Raw genomic sequence first — 17,415 nt, 5'->3', positions numbered from 1 at the left:
TAGTTTGATTCGTTTCCTTAATTTTCAATTATGTGGCTTCTTTTCTGTTTTTGTTTAAGGCTCCAGGTGTTAGAACAATTGTTGAATTCCATAAAGCAAACAAAAGGATCTCGACAACAAATAGTGCAACTACATGTCGTGTCTGCCTTTTCTACTTCCCTAAAGGTAAATCTGCTCTCCCTCTCCTTTGTTTCTCTTTCTCTCTCTGTTACTAAACCACAGCATCTCTTGGTTCAAATAGATCAATTGCTGAGGTTTAAACCCAGCCACGCAGCCACTCACTTGCTCACTCCCCCCACAGTGGGATGGGGGTGAACGAATTGTGAGAGTAAAAGTGAGAAAACTGCTGGGTTGAGATAAAGACAGTTTAATAAGGAAAGTAAAAGCCATGCACACAAGCAAATCTAAACAAGGAATTCACTTCCAACTTCCCATCAGCAGGCAGGTGTTCAGCTGTTTCCAGGAAAGCAAGGCTGTATCATGCCTAACAGTCACTTGGGAAGTCAAAAAACCATCACTCCAAACATTCCCTTGCCTCCTCCCAGCTTTATATGCTGAGCATGATTCCATGTTAAAGGAAGAGCTGCTGCCAGAGCATTGTCACACTGTTGGAGGAGTCACACACAGACCACCTGAGACTTGAACTGCTGGGACAGGAGCCCCTTTGCAGCAGGCAGCCTCGAGAGCAGACAGCTGTCCCCTTTGTCTCTTCATTGTCACATACACTCTCACTGATGTTCGTCCTCCTTCTTCCAGCTTGACTCTGGATTTCCTGTAGCAGAGTGTCAGGCATCAAATCTATAAAACTAAGTTATTTAATAGAATTATACAGCAGCAGGTCAGCTCAAGCTGGGTGCCTCTGGAGAGGTACTCACCACAAAAAAATCCCTAGGCAATTATACCCTTATGATTTATGCATCTACCCTTCATATGCTCTCTACATGCCTTGCATGTGTCTCTGGGCCCAGTGGTGAATTTTGATAAGGAGTCTTCTAATATGTTACTGGGTTCTATCCCTCTGTCTGTGCAGGTAGGTAGTTCTTGAGGTATTGCAGCTTCTGCTGTCATGATCTTCTGGTTTCCATTTCTGATGCATCTGCTCTCTGGCAGAGCATGGAAAACTAAAAAAGCCCTAGATTTACGATAACCATTACCTAGCAACAATCAAAACATCAGCGTGTTATCAATGCTCTTGTGCTAAAGACAAAACACAGCCTTGTACCAGCTGCTAGGAAGATTACTCTGAAAACTAACTCCATTCCAGACAAAAACATCTCTAGACCTAAGTTCAGAGCTATCAGCCTAAGGCTTTATCTAAACCAGCTACTCATGCTGGGCAAACAGTATCCTAAATCACTGAGTATTTTACCTCCATGTAACTTATTCTACTTAAAGCTTATTTATGCTAAACAACTATCTCTTGACTGCCATATGGTATGGAATCTCCCTCTGGTCGATTGCGGCCAGCTTTCCCAGCTGTGTTTCCTTCCAATTCCTTGTGCACCCCCACTCTGCTCACTGGTGGGGTGGCACAAGAAGCAGAAAAGGACTTGGCTCTGTGTAAGCACTGCTCAGCAATAACAAAACATCTCAGTATTGTCAACCCTGTGTTCAGCACAAATCCAAAACATAGCACCATGCTTGCTACTGTGAAGAAAATGAACTCTACCCCAGTCCAAACCTGCACAGTACACAGAAGTTTTTGTTTTGATTAACAATCAAGGTGATCAGTCCTATTTTCTGTAGTAATACATTGTTTTGTGATGTCATAGCTTTCTTGAGTGCAAATGAATCACTGTTTAATTTTTCCCCTTTTTTATTATTAGTTTAAGGGAAACTTGTTCTACACTCTAGTGTACTAGCATCCGTACTAGTGACATTCAAATAAGAGAGATATCGAAAAATTCTGTTTTATATAATTTCTGTCTTTTTCACTGTCTTTCTTACTGGGGTAAGAAAGACATAACATAACATTTTTTTAAATAAAGTGATCTCATAATTATCTGCTATTTGTTCATTTTCCCCAGTGCTTTATCTGTATTTTCCTCTGTTCATGTGCAGTTTTCATTCTTGTATTCTTAGGCAAATGTTTGGGACTGAGGGGTTTTTTTTGTGTGTTTTCTTCTTGATATTACTTCCTAAATTTTATGCTAATGTGTTGGTTTATCTGGTTGCACTACAATTTATCCAATATTTCCTAAAATCATAATGTTGATACTATAGTGTTGTGCTGTGATGTACATTCATGTAGTGTTAAAAGTCTAATGCTCATAACAGCAAATTGAGAGAGATTAATTCCTCACACAGAGGGGAAGAAAATCAAAATCCTTCTGCAGGTCTTGTATTTTTTGCATGACTGACAGAAAAGCACGCTCTGATTACTGTCTAGCTGTTTAATATATTTAATGTCTATTTTTAGCACTTGGCTAACTGCAAGGGAAGTTTAGGTTCAGAAGAAGTTAGAAGATCTGCCCTGATGTTGGTAATGGGTGCCTTGGAAAGCAATAATCCACTTCTAAGATGTGCTGCTGCAGAGTGTTTGGCCAGGTTGGCACAGGTGGTTTCTGACAGTGCCTTCACTGCTGGATTAGCTCAAGTCAGTTTTGACAAGTAAGTTCACAATAAGCATGAAAAGATACTGCTTGTGTTTATAAAAATGTTTGAAAAATCTATCTGACACCTATTATGATAATTTTCAAAAGCTGGTTTCCTTCATGAATTTGAGGTCGCTTCAGAAATTAACAGGAAAAAGCACTGCCTGAGTTCTGTATGCATTTCTTAGTGTAAGACTAACTAAGCAAGCATGTAGACTTTCAAATGAATTGAATTGGCTGCTGTTCTAGCAACACCATTTAAGTGTATCTAAAATATTTTTGGTGCTTTCTTCAGATAAGAGACCATGTATGAACTTAGAATTTTGGCAATATAATAGTGTCTAATACATTTTTTTGCTGATTATATACCAGAAATTTAATTCGTAGATGTACTTATTACATGGTAAGAGTCTTGGTAGTTAAACTAACAGCTTTCTTTCAATTAATAGGCTAAAATCTGCTAGGGATGTGGTATCAAGAACAGGTCATTCTTTGGCTCTGGGATGTCTGTATAGGTACCTAGGAGGAATAAGTTCTACTCAGCACCTGAATGCATGTGTTGGAATCCTTTATACTTTGTCTCAGGACAGTACTTCTCCTGATGTACAGGTACTTGCCACTTACATAAAAATGTTATGTTACAAATTAATTGAATTATATTCTGGAGTTTAAGGTTGTTTTTCTTCTAAGAATAAGACACTTCAACATCTCACAGGTAGCAGCTGGAGCAGCAAAGGCAATGTAGAAGACTGCCCCTGCTCAAAATCCACCTTCAACAACTTCCAAAGCAAGAACTATTATGAGATGTGGGAGATTCTTATTCAGTGTTCTGTGAGACTCATAAGGCTCACTTCAAAAACAGCATCTGATGTTTTAGGGATTGTTTCTTTTCATGTTCACCTATATCTTGACTTGGACTACATAGTACCTAGGATTTTCTGTTTATGAGGGGACTTCTTTTGTTTGTGTCAGTTTTTGTCTCTTTCATGGTGTTAACCTCACAGCATATTTTGTTGAAGGGTCATATAGTAAATAAAAGGGATTTGTAGCCTGAATATTTTAGAACTTGGTGGATATACATCCTTGAATAAGACAAGAAATTTTAAAGACTAATTAATGTTATTTCCCTATGGCTGAAACTGTTATCTATCAGAATAGCTTTAAGAGACATTGAGTGTATTTAAGGTATTTGTCTAAATATCAGTTAAAGAATTTTTAAAGCTTTCCCACAGTATCTTTGCACAAAGAGGAACTGTTTGTTGACATGAAACAGATGTGGCTATTGGTGCAAAGTAACTGTAACTACAACAGTAGGTTATTTTGGAAAGTCTAGTATTTTTTCACAATTTTGTTCTTGCACAAGGAACTGTAAGAAATTTTTAAAATAATAGAATATAATGAAGGAATAATAATCACTGTTAAACTAATTTACTATTACATTCAATTTTTTGTTTATTAACAATGAAAAATTTAAAATGGTTGTTTCATTGCACAACATACAATTCCTTGTAAAATATTCAAAATGGCTTACTCATTGATAAAGTTTCTTTGTATAACCTCTCTATTTGTTCCTTTGGAACCTAAAAGTGCAACTTCTATTGCGTTTCATCACTGAATTTCACTTTTAACTAGCACATTTTTAAAAGGTCTTATGTATATCATACAGAGATTTCATTACTGCTTCTCTTATTTTGCAGGCATGGGCACTGCACTCTCTGTCACTAATAGTAGATCTGGCTGGGCCCCTGTATCATGTGCATGTGGAACCTACCTTATCTCTTGTTCTAATGTTGTTGCTGAGCGTGCCTCCGGCTTACGCTGAAGTCCATCAAAGCCTTGGGCGCTGTTTGAATGCACTCATTACCACTCTGGGCCCTGAGCTGCAAGGTATACAGCACACAAATGTCTCAGCTTCCTTTGCTCTAGCAGCCAAACTGCTAAACATTGAATGTGTGAGGTTGCAATTGTAACAAATAAGCAGATCTAAGTTTCTTTGCATAGTTGTAAGACAGTATTTCATAGGCTATGACTTCATGTAATCAAGATGACATGACTCTAGTTTTCCAAAAATAGTGTCTCTTGACATAATTTCCTTTGTTTGAACTGGTTCTCCGAGCCTTGCCTTGGGCTGAAATTTCTGACATGAATTTTAAGTTTTATGTTTCTTACATTCTTACATCTTTTAATTCTAGCATGAGAACAGGTGTTTGTATTTCAAAAGTTAGGAGCCCTTCTATGTCTTAGTTATGATGGAGACATTTAAAATTTGCATCTAAATAACCAGAGAGCAATGTGATCCCTACTCATGGATATCAAATTATAGCACAGATACAAGGATCATCGTTTAGGAGGATGAACATTATGGCTGGCTTGGGAAAAAGACAGGTTATCATGTTTATTAAAAAGAAATATACATTTTAAAAACAAACAAAAAAATAACCTTTATTCTCAATATAGGCAGCAGTACAGCAGTGTCAGCCTTAAGAACTTCTTGCCTTTTGGGCTGTGCAGTGATGCAAGATAATCCTGACTGCCTTGTTCAAGCTCAAGCCATCTCTTGCCTTCAGCAGCTTCACATGTTTGCTCCTCGACATGTCAACTTGTCTAACCTTGTAAGCTGCCTCTGTGTGAGTATATATTTACTAGTTTATATCCATGTATTTTAAAATTTGTTCTTATTTTTCACAAACACTTAAAAAATGCAGCTGTTTCTTTAAGCAGAGAAACTGATCATTGTGTAGGTGTGTGTAGGCATGAGGTGTTTCATGTTCTCCTACAGGCAAGTATTCTATATATCTTCATTTTTTTCCCTCAGTTTCTCTTCCCCTTTACAAGATGAGCACATTCTATAGAAATCTTGGCCTTCTGAACTGCTTGCAAGTACTTTCTGCTGTTCTTACTAAGGCCAGTTGTCTGGCAGGATATACTATTCATTAAAACTTTTTGCTGGATTTGTACCAGCTGGCTTATGTTGGCCAGTTTTTTCTCTCTGCTGCTTTTTATGCCTTGCTTGAAGGATTGACTTTAAAAATTGTGTGTACTAATTACTGTGAGTTGTTTTGTTTCATTTTGTTTTTTTCATGATGCTGAAAAATTGTAGATTTCTGTGTTTTGTAATTTCTGTAGCATTAATAACCATTAATGGTTCAGAGGTTAATAACCATTAATGTTCAGTGTACTGACATTTTGGCAGTCAGTATAAAAATTTCTAACACACAAGTTATAGTCAAATCAGGTCTTCGGAAGAAATAAAAAAAAAATTTTTCAGCCCTATTTGACAAGAGGCAGGGGAGTTTATTTGTTGGGTGGGGTTTGGTTTTTTTGTTTTATTTTCAACTCAGTATATCTCTGTCTTTGAATAGTTGCTCTTCTGAAGTACTTAGTTCTGTTAAGAAAAAATTCTGGTAGCTATTAGCCTTGGTGGATTTGGGGGGCTAGCTGGGGGACAGGGAGGGTTGGTTGGAGGTTTTTGAGGGGTTTGTTTTGTTTTTTTTTAAATACGATTTTGTCTCACTGTCAGAGAGAAACAAAAGTCCACCACAATGAAGTGTGGTTGGATTTTGTTGTAATCTCATCTATTTCAACACAGTTCTTATTCACACATCTTCCATTGGGTAGCACTTGTGTATCAATGCTAAACAGATAGATTTAGATCTTCATGTTTAGTCTAAACATATAGGTTTAGATTCCTTACATTTTCTTTATTTAGTTTGACTAGAAACATGATTGTGGGAGCTAGGAAAAACTGAGGAAGGTTTTTCTGCCCCACACTGTGATACATATGAATATGCTAGTTGCAGAAGAGCTGCAACTAATGTGAAGTGTTGTTTTAACATACACTAACAATTATTTTCTGTTTGTTGGGTAAAACATAGTTTTTCTTACATTGATAAAATCACAACAAACCATATCAGACAGTCCCTTGCTTGGAGGTGTGATACCTTTTGGGAGCATCTGTAAGTCCATGTGCAGTCTGCTTCAATCTCTCTGTTATTATCAAATACCTACTAATATAGAGGATATCATGACAAAGTTACCTTGTCTACATAATATTACTGATTTTTATTGTTTTTAGAAGTTGTCTCTAGGTACTTTATACAGTGGTTTATGAATTTCATAATACTAAATTAGTCAATTAAGAAGCAGGGGTCATGGCTCGAGTTTGTGTGTTCATGCATCTGAGTTCCCCTCTATCCCAGAAGTGACTGTAGGCTTCCTGGAGAGGAGTCCACCAAAGCAGCAGCCTCACATGGGTGATCTTCTCTTCATGAGCTTGTACAACCAAGGCCAATGCTGCTGGTATTGACAATTCAGTAATGTCAGTGCGTCTCTGAAGAATGTCATAAACAAGGCTTTTTGGGTGTGTGCTTTGCAGGTCTGTGAGAAGATAATTGCACAAGAAGAAGTCTGCATTTGTAAAACTCAACATCCATTCGTGTAGCTTCCACCCACTAAATCACCCTCTCATTAGGGAAGCAGAATAAGTTATTGGATCTGAAATCTGCACCTCACTGTGCTGTTTACTTGCAAGGTGACCCTCAGCTAGTTATTCTTCATGAGTTAAATGTCTGCAGTTTGGAGAACAAGGTGTGATTGTCCTCCTTTGTGTTGCTGTTGACATTTTGAAGTCTTAAGGGAAAGTAGCATGCAAAAGCTAGGCCCTAGACCATGTGGATATCCACCATTGCATTCTTTATTTAGAGAAGAAAAACAGGAGAGGCAGTCAGATATCTGAGTGATATTTCCCCCTCCATCTGTAGAAACATGAATCTTCACTTATAAAATCCTGAAAACTAATATGCAAAATTTTTTTTTTTACTTTTTTTAGTAGCATTTGAACCAACACCCCTCTCCATCCTCTTTGCCCAAGGATTCTGTTAAATGTCTGTGCTTTTGAACTTTCCTTTTTACAGTCCTCATTCTCCTGCCATCCCCCCTCACTTCCTCTTCACCTTGTCTTTTACCTCCCTTCGCTCTCATAACCCTCTGTGTCCTCCTTCTTAATTTCTTTTTTACATCATTAGGCATGCTAAAACAACTTCTTGTGCAGGCAGTAGCAAGCTGCCTCCTCTACCTGTTAAGCCCCTACAGCATGAGATGGCTCAGGTCTCCAGTGTATTTAAACAGTTCAGGTTGTAACTGTGCTACCACTAGTAAAACATGACTTAGGCAACGGACACACTGCTTCACTGGTTCATGTTTTGTGGGGGTTTTGTTTTGTTTTGTTTATATTGTGTACATGTGCTTGTCATTATCTAGCTTCCCTTCTTCAGCTTCTGAGAGTGTTCCCTGTTTGTCAATTGGATCTTTCACGGGGCTTCTAACAATAATGCATACTTGCCCTGCTGTTTGAATTCTTGGCTCCAGCAGAATAGAGATTTACAGAGGTATTCTGTATAGAATACAGAATACAGCAGAATATGCTTTTAATAATGTCTAAAATTAGCTCTGAAACTAACTTAGGTGAGCACAGACTTCTAAAGAGCTTATCTGTGTAAGCTTACGGTGTAGTATTCCTCAACACAGTGAATGCCAGTTTTCAGCTCTAAGATATTAACAGTAAGATCAATATTGAAACACAATAACTATACAATGTTAATAACTATGCTGTGCTGTTGTCTTGGTATTGTTCAAGTATTAATTTTAGTGGCAGTTGGGCTGGAATTTAAGTGTGTTCAGCATGAAAAATAAGAGAAATTAACGAAGCAAATTAGGCTTTTGGTATGTTTGAGATAAGATTCTGAATTTTATTGTATGCTGAGCTTACATGTTACAGTTTCCATGTGTGGTTGATATCACTGTGATATCTATTTTTGGTTTTGTCATGACTGGTTGTCATTTGTTTTTGTGCAGGAAATCTTGTTGGATAATTCTGTGTTGGTAGGTCCCTGTGCCTTGTTAATCCTAAACCTTTGCAGTTTGCAGTGGTGTTTTTATTTCATCTTTTATCTTTCTTTTTAACCATTTTAATGTAATTTCTTTTAGCATGTCAAGTGATATTTTATTGTCATCCTAACCAGAGCCTTCCTAACTTTCTGCAGATGGCAGGAATACATTTCATTTATGTGCCTAGTAAGGGATACTTTTGTTTTTAATGTGTTAAGTACAGAAATTGAACTGTTTTTACATTTAAGTTTTAATGTGATGCTTGCATTTTGTGTCTGTCATTTAGTCCTGTCTCCTGCTTAGAATGTGGGAGAATGAGAGAGATGAAAAATGTGCATCTTGCATTATTTCAGTCGCCTCAGTTGGGCCCTCTGTTTTTTCCCTGTTAAAATGAGCACGGAATTTATGCATGTCCAACTTGAAGTAGAATGTGTAGCTTGCTTGCGTAAATGTTGCATTAAAAGTCTCACCTGTTTCTGAAGTTGCAATTAAAGTACCTTGGAGACATATCTCTTGAGTCAGGTTCCTTGTAGAAGAATTATGCAGAGAGAGTGTATCTTTTTGTGTATAATGTAATTCTGAGTATTGCAGATTCATTTGCATGCATAGAAATTCTGAAGATGAAGCTTAGTTTTGTTAATCTAACAAGGCTAAAATTCTGTATTGCTTATTCTTTTTGTCCTTAAATTGCTTTCTTTAAGCATATGTTAACTAATATATATTAGTCATTTTGACTAACATATATTGGCTTGTTGCTGACAAATGAGCAGCACAGCCTAATGCAAGGTTTTCCTGCAGCAGACACTCAGCTCTGTTTTAAGGATGGTAACAGCTAAGGGTGCACAACTGCTTAGTTGTAGGGAACATTTTTTTTTATGATAACCTAAGCTTCATTTAGAAAAAGATGCATAAATATTGGTGTAGCCATCTTGCCTGACCACAGAGCTAGTTTATCATGTCTTTAGGATTCCCTTCAGGATTGTCTTAAAATTGAAAGAAGCAAATAAAAATCAGAAAGCTCCATTCTAACAAAAAGCCCTTGACACTATGTCTTGGGGTTCTTTTAAGTGTTTCTCCTTGTTCCAGTAATAGTGAATCTATTATCATGTATTTTCCAGTAAAATATCCCACACACTGGCCTGTTGGTGTTAAAATATGATGGTGCTATGAACCTCTTTGCTAGAGACTGCTCAGGAGAGCTGACTTGTCTCAGTGTCATACATTCACCAGTAATTCTCACCTTTTCTCTCACCTTCTCTAAAACATAATTTAATGTAAACTGAGTATATAATTTTATTTTTCCAATGAAACTGCGGCAGTGTTCTCTTTGCCCTTATAAACTTCCTTTCATGCATGTAGTTCTGTTTTACTAAGGCCTGATTGACTCTCTCACCTTTGGTTTCACTGACATTTCTCTAGTTACATCTGATAATGACTTGTTCTGAATTTTCAAGCCCACAGTATGCATATACCCAGTAATCAGAGTTAGTTACCATGATTCACCTGGCATTGAAGTTATTGGCAGTTTTCGTACAATATTGGTTGAGAGGTGGATTCAGCATCAAACCAATATTGTAAGTTGCCTTTGGAGAGAAATGCTAAAAGTTTTGTAAAATTGATTACAGGACTTGCAAAACTTTTCATTTGGGGGTTTAAAAAAAAAAGGCTGACCAAAAAGAGCATCAATTACATGTTTACTGACTTAACAGATTTGCTATAGCTGCAAATGGTCAGAAAATACCAGCCTTACTGAAGTATTGCCACAGAGGTTTGTTAGCCATCTTACTGTATCTCCTTGCATGTTTCAGATGAATCTCTGTAGCTCATACTTATTGCTGAGACGTGCAGTGGTAGCTTGCTTACGTCAGCTTGTGCAGAGAGAAGCTGCTGAAGTGTCAGAATATGCTGTTGCACTAGTGAAAGAGAGCAAAGAAGATTTTACTCCAGGTAATGTATTGAAATTTTGAGATCAAAAAGCTTGGCATATTGACAGTGAATTTTAAATACACTTTGCTAAGAGTGTGAAAACTTTGCAATACTCTTGAAATCTTAAAACATCTTCTACCTCAGTTGTCTGTATAGTAAAAAATTATTATAAAATGAGGAAATGCAAGGGGAGTTGCAGGGAAATCCATGCTCATCTAGCCAGTAGCTGTTGTATTAACTTTTTGCTAAAAGGCCTGAGAGTGATCACTAGTTCATCCTCGTGTGCCTTTCTGTGAGTGGTGTTAAAAATTTTTTTCACTTCAGCTTTCAATTCAAGCTCATTTGGAAATTTTCAGAATAAATAGAATATAGCCATTTTTTAAAACTGCTAATATTGAAAATTTGTAATATTGGTCAAATAAAAATTGGTCATATTAATTTAACAAATTATTTCTATATGTTTGGTTTTGTGCTTTTTTGGAGAATAGTTTTAACTTTCATTTCAAGTTAAAACATTGTTTTAGAATTACCTTATGAAGTAAGGTAAGTGATTTTTTTTTTCAGGATCTAGATGCTGAGGGGATGGAAATGCTGTGAAATTCAGAGTAGGATTCTTATTTCTTGATGGGGTAACTTTCTTCCTGTTGTTACTATCTTTCTGTAAAAGCTCAACATTTGTTTTATATTCATAAGTTAGCTGCAGTGTTAAATTGAAAAATAAAATGGTTTTCAAAAGTATTTCAGGGCTAGTAATTACTTTTTTAAAGATACCCTGTGTGCAACCTTTAGTGGGGTTTCTGTTGTCATTAATCCAGTTTTGTGATGCACAGTACTCAGCTCACAGACTTTGTTCTTAGCAGATGTGAACATCAGAGAAATAGGCCTGGAGGGGGCATTGCTGGGCTTGCTGGACAAAGAATTGGACCCAAGATTGTGCCAAGATATCAAAGAGACCCTGACTCATATGCTTACTTCAATGGCAGTTGAGAAGCTCTCCTTTTGGCTGAAGCTTTGTAAAGATGTTCTTGCTGCCTCTGCTGGTAAGTCTTAATACACTGTAGTTTAGAACACAATCAAAATAAAGCCTGCATCAGTACAATGTGCCACTGAGGGAAAGCATTAAAGTTTCTTGAATGTTTTCCATTTATGAACTGTATAATTGTCATTCATATTGCAAGATTGGATCTTTTAACTTAGTTCCTTCAGAGGAATATGACTTTCTCTCTTCTGATTGCCCTTTCCCCATTGAACAAATTCTTGTAAACATCTTAGGATGTCTTGCCTGTTGATTTAATTATTGATCTTAATTCATTTCCATAGCAGAAATGGAAATATAACATAGGTTTGAGCTTGTGAGTCCTGTGCAATTACCTGCAAGAAAAGTGTTCTGACCAGTTCTTCTATTAGTGATAGAACTAATGGAGGCCTGTTATAGCATAATGGAACTCTTGAGCATACAAAATCAATTACTGTGCTGAATATTAGTGGGGGTGAAGGAAATTCTTTAAACCTGCAGTGCAGGAGGAAAACTTCTTGCATTTAGATTTTTTTTTATTTGGAACAGTACTAGCTTCTAATGTATCACACTAATTTTAAAAGGGTTTTTTTCTTTTCCTTCTTTCAGTGCAGTTCTTAATTTATTTTTGTGGTATTAATCTTGTGTTTCAGCAAGTAATATCAACTAAATGTTGACAGTTTCATTATATTTCAATTCTAGCATTTACTGTAAGGGAGTCACCATGGATTTGAGTTTAGGGATAGATTTGGAAGATATTTCTTTTAGTAGGTTTCAGTTATAGTAAGAAAGAATATTATGTTTGGTTTTTTCCCTTCTGTGTCCAAAATACAGATTTCAATACAGTAGCATCAATAGATACCACTCAAGAAGAGGAAATTGCCAAAGGGGATGATGTATCTGTATTAACATCTGACAGTGATGACAGGTTCCATCCTTTCCGAAATCCACGATGGTCCACCAGAGTTTTTGCTGCAGAGTGCGTTTGCAAAATTATAAGCCAGTGTGAAAATGCAGGGAGTGCACATTTTGATATAACTTTGGCTCAGGAAAGGAAACAACGTGATTCAAGAGGTATGTGTTAAGCACTGGAAGAATTTCATAGAATGCAAAGTATGCTTAAAATAAGTACTAGCTCTTTGCATCTTAATGAAATTAATCATAAATTTGTTGTTTGTAATCAATAAAGCCTCTAATTACTCTGATTGTAAGCCTGTATTCTTTAAGGAGTAGAGAAATTTTTATTTGCTAAAAGAACGGCATCTTACTACAGCATTTACACTCAGTTTCCTGGTTATAGTACCATGGCGTATGTGTAGGAAGCCTTTGTTTCTGTATAAGCACTGGCTGTCACAAGTGATAGCTGGCACCAGCCTACAACATCACAATTTGGTGTCTGGGAGTATGACTGAAAAAAACGCCCTTTTTTTTCTTTCCATAATTTGCATAATCACCAGTAGAAATACAGGGCCATTTTTCAGTACCACTCTGTGTTTATCTGGAGGTGTTTTCCTCAACACTTTTTTAGAAGGTCTCATACATGAAGATATTTATACTTTCTTCTAAGTACTTTTTTTCTACATTTAAATGGAAAGCAGACTTGATCAGCTAACATAAGGTAGCCAAGTAAAATTGATCTATGTGTAAGCTGCCTGAAGTGAATCCTTGATACATATTAAGGTAAAATGTAAAATATGCACTTTGAAAACAGTTGGGAACAGTCTTATAAAACACATTATGTCTGAATTTAAATCTAATAAAACTATTTTCTTTTTTAAATTTCTGTTTTCAGATGACTTTTTGGTACTGCATTTAGCTGACTTGGTCCGTATGGCTTTTATGGCTGCCACAGATCACAGTGATCAACTTCGTCTTTCTGGGCTTCAAATGTTGCAAATTATTGTTCGGAAGTTTGCAGCTGTTCCAGAACCAGAGTTTCCAGGTCACGTAATCCTGGAGCAGTATCAAGCCAATGTAAGCACCATTGATAATAACTTTCAAAAGTTTAGAGTCAATTACTAAAAGAAATTTGCATTTACAGTGTGTAGGTACAGAGCTGGATTTCAGTTACTTTGTTACTGAAGTATTATTAATTTGTTTGGACTTCATTAGAAATCATCTTTTCAGTTGGTGTATAATTTTTTAGCTTCAAAATTTTTCAAGTTTCAGCATTTTTCCCTCTTGAATACAACAAAAACCAAAATTTTGGTTTTTTTGGAAAGCATTGGTTTCAAGAGTGTGAAAGTATTGCAAGAAGTATTAGGAATAACTATAAATTTAAATTCTACTTAGAAATAAGTAGCCTTTGCACAGCAGCTATTACATTTGCAGATCTTGGCCAATAAACAAGCTAGAGAAGTGTGGATTGTACTCTGTTTCTGTTAAGTCTTGGTCTAGATTTAGAGAAAAGATGTCCTAGTCATTTAGCGTTCCATACCACACTTGTGTTAAATATGACAGACAACTGTGTTAAGCCTCATATAGCTTCAATTTCTAGCAGGCACTGAATAGGTCAGATCACTTTCTCTCATGGAATTGGAGAGACACATTGAAGACATCCTGACCTACTTTGATCTTGCTTTTGCCATTATAATTCTTTTTTTTGGCACTCCTTTGTGGGAAGGAAGTTCCTTGGTCTAGTCTAAAGCTGTCAAGGGAAAATAATAAACCATCTGTCCTTGCTGTCCATAACCATCAAGCAGGTCACAAGTAAAGCTAATAATTTTTCTTTTAAGCTTCTGTACCTTTAATGCGTTTCTGCTAATACTGTGCACAGATCTCATTAGCTGTTTAAGAGATAAGTTTAAGGGATGTGAAACTGTTAATCAAGTCTACATTGTCAGATTTTTTTTTCCTAAAAACATCATAATAATCCAGAAAAAGATGGATATAAATCTTCTGGACTTAAGTAATGACTTCCTAACATCTTGTTCTGAAGTTCCATAAATGAAGTCTCAACTTTAGAGGCTCTTAAGACATTGTCATTAATTGCCATTGAAAACAAATTCTTTCACTTCTTTCACAAACATTTATTGTAGTCCTTGCTCTTTGGGATGCACGTGTAGTATGTCAAACTTAAATATGAATTTTCAAACACATGCTAAAGCAGCTAGGGAATCTTTTATTAGACTTTAGTGAAATGGTTTTCAACAGTGAGAGTGGGTAAAACCTCTGCAGCCCTGTAACTTTGTGTTTGTGCTTTTTTTATTAGGTAAATGGGGTTTATGCTCTCCCCACACTTTCTCACTTTCCAAAGTTGACCAGCTTCAGTTAGTTGTTTTCTTAAATCTGTATTTTTTTCTGAGTAAGGAAATGTCACTAGCTAAGTGTCTTGCAAAGTCTTTCATGTTCAGAACATTGCTTTTTTTGGTGGGCTCCTCATCAAGTCAGGCATTCAGGAAGGAAGACATTACTGTTTCTGTTTTAGACTGCACAAGAAAATAGGAGTCAGCCATGAAGACTCCCTCAAAGAGAACAATTGTCTTCAGTGTAGGCAAAACAATAAAAATATGACTGAAACTGTTTCTCTGCTCTTTAACCTCACTGAAACAATATGTGAAAAAAGGACAAAGGAGCTATACTTTATAAAGGAAAATTGTAACAAAGTCTGATTATGAAAAGTAAGTATTTAGTCAATCGTTCACTATGTATTAAATGTTGTATAACTTCTGTTTAGGTTGGAGCAGCACTTAGGCCTGCCTTTGCTCCTGAAACTCCTCCTGATGTCACAGCAAAAGCTTGTCAGGCAAGTGTTGAAAGTCAGAAGTCTCTTAGGTAATAGACCCTCTGAACTTTTTTTTTTTGCTTGATAAGCAACACAAGAAAAAGGAAATAAATCCTCTAACTTTAAATCCTCCATTCACAAAAAATAATGTCACTTATGTTACCTCTATATTGTGACAACTCAAAGATTATTGTCACTTTAAAGTCTTTTGAGAAACTTTGTTGCAGTTGATATTTTTGCCATTTTTTGTGACACCCCACAATGTTTTGGTTTTCACTAGTAAAGTATACTAAACCGGGATGTCCTTCAACATTTGTTATTGTCTGAGAGTAACTCTGTCTTGGTAGAAATTAAATCTGGCTTTCATAATTTTACAGATGGAAAAAAGAGTATGCAGTGGTGTTTTTTTCTTGTTCCTCATTGTTTCTGTTTCACAACACTAGGTGTGCAGTGCCTGGATAGCGAGTGGTGTCGTAAGTGATCTTAATGACCTCCGAAGGGTTCACCAGTTGCTTGTGTCCTCTTTGCTCAAAGTGCAGGCTGGAAAAGAAGCACAAAATGAACAATATAATGAAAGCACCTCAACTATGGAAGTACTGGCTGTCCTTAAGGCTTGGGCAGAGGTTAGTATAACAGCTCTGCAATGTTAGTCTTGTATCGGGTGGGTGAGTTAGAACCTTTTGGACAGAAGTTTCATGAATTTCTCACATGCTTCTTTAAATAGAAGGTGCTGATACTTTGCTGTGTTACCTCTGAAAGTACGTGAACTTTGTAAACTTGACAAAAGCACTGCTCATTAAACAGGTTTTATTATAATATAATAAGAATAATATTACAAGAATAATGTATCATACTTAAAAATATTAATTCCTTAATATATTTGAATAGTTCAATATTGATTTGAAATTGTATGTTACAAATGGTTGATGGTATGTATGGTGATGGTCCACTCAATGTACTATTTTAAACAGGTATAATTTTTCTCATTGCCTATGACATTTCACATCTTGGAAATATATCTTTTGAATTAATATTGTCAGTTCAGTACTGCTTTAGTTTAAATAAAGCCACCTCATGTGAATGCTTGTTTTAATATGTGTAAATGCAAGGTTAAATATTTAAAAGTCAAAAATGTGAACCATGTACACCACCTTCAAAAGATGTGTGTTAGAATGTAGTGATAATGGCCTTGGATGCTGATGGTTGATAACCAGCTAAAGATGAACATGTCATGAAGGTGGATGATATTTCGGTGTACAACCAGGGAGATACTTTGGAGGAGAAAGTAGGCAATAGATAGTTTTTATGTAAACATTTGTAGAAAAATATACCAATGTTTCATGTGCATATTTGAGAACAGATATTGACAAAATAGCAAAGCCCTTGGAGACAAGCTAGCAGGTGGGAATAAAAATCTTGAAAACATGCTTTCACTGAGAGATTTAAAAGATAAAGTACCGTGATAAATTTAAAATCATTACATGAAGAAAAGGTTTTTAATAGCATGTAACAACCTTTCACTGGTCAGAAGCCAGGACAAAATTCAGACTAGATGTGAGACTCAGCTGTCAGAAGTGAAGATCTGTAGACTGTTCTAGCCTATTATTAAGATCACTAGAATTCTTCAAAGGAAACTCTGTAGAATTTCCTATAAGCTTTTGTGAGCTGTAATTTGCAAATATTTCACTTAAGCCCTAGGCAGTTCCTTCTTCCTTAGAGTGTTACCTATTTCTTTTTTACAGAAATTGGAGGAATTACCCCATCCAATTGCTGCAGGGAGGTGTGAGACAAGGGCTTGGTGTGTGTTTAGTTGCTTCTCTGGGACAACCCACTACAGCTAGCAAACATTAAAAAGATGCAGAAATCAAAATTGCAGGGAACTAGTATTCAACAAAGCTGACTTGAGATTCATTGAATCTAAATGTGTCCTTTATAGTTGAGAAGAGCTTCTCTCCAGGGGCATTTTGGAGACACTACAGAGAGTTGTTTTCCTGAAGCTTTTTCAATTTTATCTTTTTGATAACCAGAGAGCTATCTAGGAAAATTACACTGAAATTAATCTATAGATGGTAACACCCAAAGTTTGCCAAGTATGCAAGATTGTACTCTTCATTCTGTACTGCTAACATGAAACAACACATAATTTTGAGAAGTGCCATGTAGCATTTCAGTTTAAAAAATATTTAGGAAGGGGTTAACTGTTGTTTCTGAATCATTATTATAGGTCTATTATTTGATAGTTCTTCAGTGTTGTAGCTGTAACAGGGTTT

The 17,415-nt window shown here is 36.2% G+C and overlaps 1 protein-coding gene across 1 annotated transcript in view; it reads left to right on the top strand.

Moving 5' to 3' along the window:
• HEATR5A (HEAT repeat containing 5A) overlaps positions 1–17,415 on the top strand; it is a 55,573-nt gene that overhangs the window by 25,739 nt on the left and 12,419 nt on the right. The window contains exons 17-28 of the mRNA XM_066552176.1: positions 60–165; positions 2,420–2,610; positions 3,044–3,203; positions 4,292–4,481; positions 5,052–5,221; positions 8,448–8,474; positions 10,289–10,427; positions 11,267–11,446; positions 12,256–12,495; positions 13,214–13,395; positions 15,098–15,166; positions 15,589–15,768. Of these exons, the coding sequence (XP_066408273.1) occupies positions 60–165; positions 2,420–2,610; positions 3,044–3,203; positions 4,292–4,481; positions 5,052–5,221; positions 8,448–8,474; positions 10,289–10,427; positions 11,267–11,446; positions 12,256–12,495; positions 13,214–13,395; positions 15,098–15,166; positions 15,589–15,768 (1,834 nt within the window). The remainder of the gene's footprint in view (positions 1–59; positions 166–2,419; positions 2,611–3,043; positions 3,204–4,291; positions 4,482–5,051; positions 5,222–8,447; positions 8,475–10,288; positions 10,428–11,266; positions 11,447–12,255; positions 12,496–13,213; positions 13,396–15,097; positions 15,167–15,588; positions 15,769–17,415) is intronic.

This window comes from Molothrus aeneus, chromosome 6, assembly GCF_037042795.1.
Source record: "Molothrus aeneus isolate 106 chromosome 6, BPBGC_Maene_1.0, whole genome shotgun sequence".
NCBI classification, from domain to species: Eukaryota; Metazoa; Chordata; class Aves; order Passeriformes; family Icteridae; genus Molothrus; species Molothrus aeneus.
This window is presented reverse-complemented; position numbering and strand designations above follow the sequence as displayed.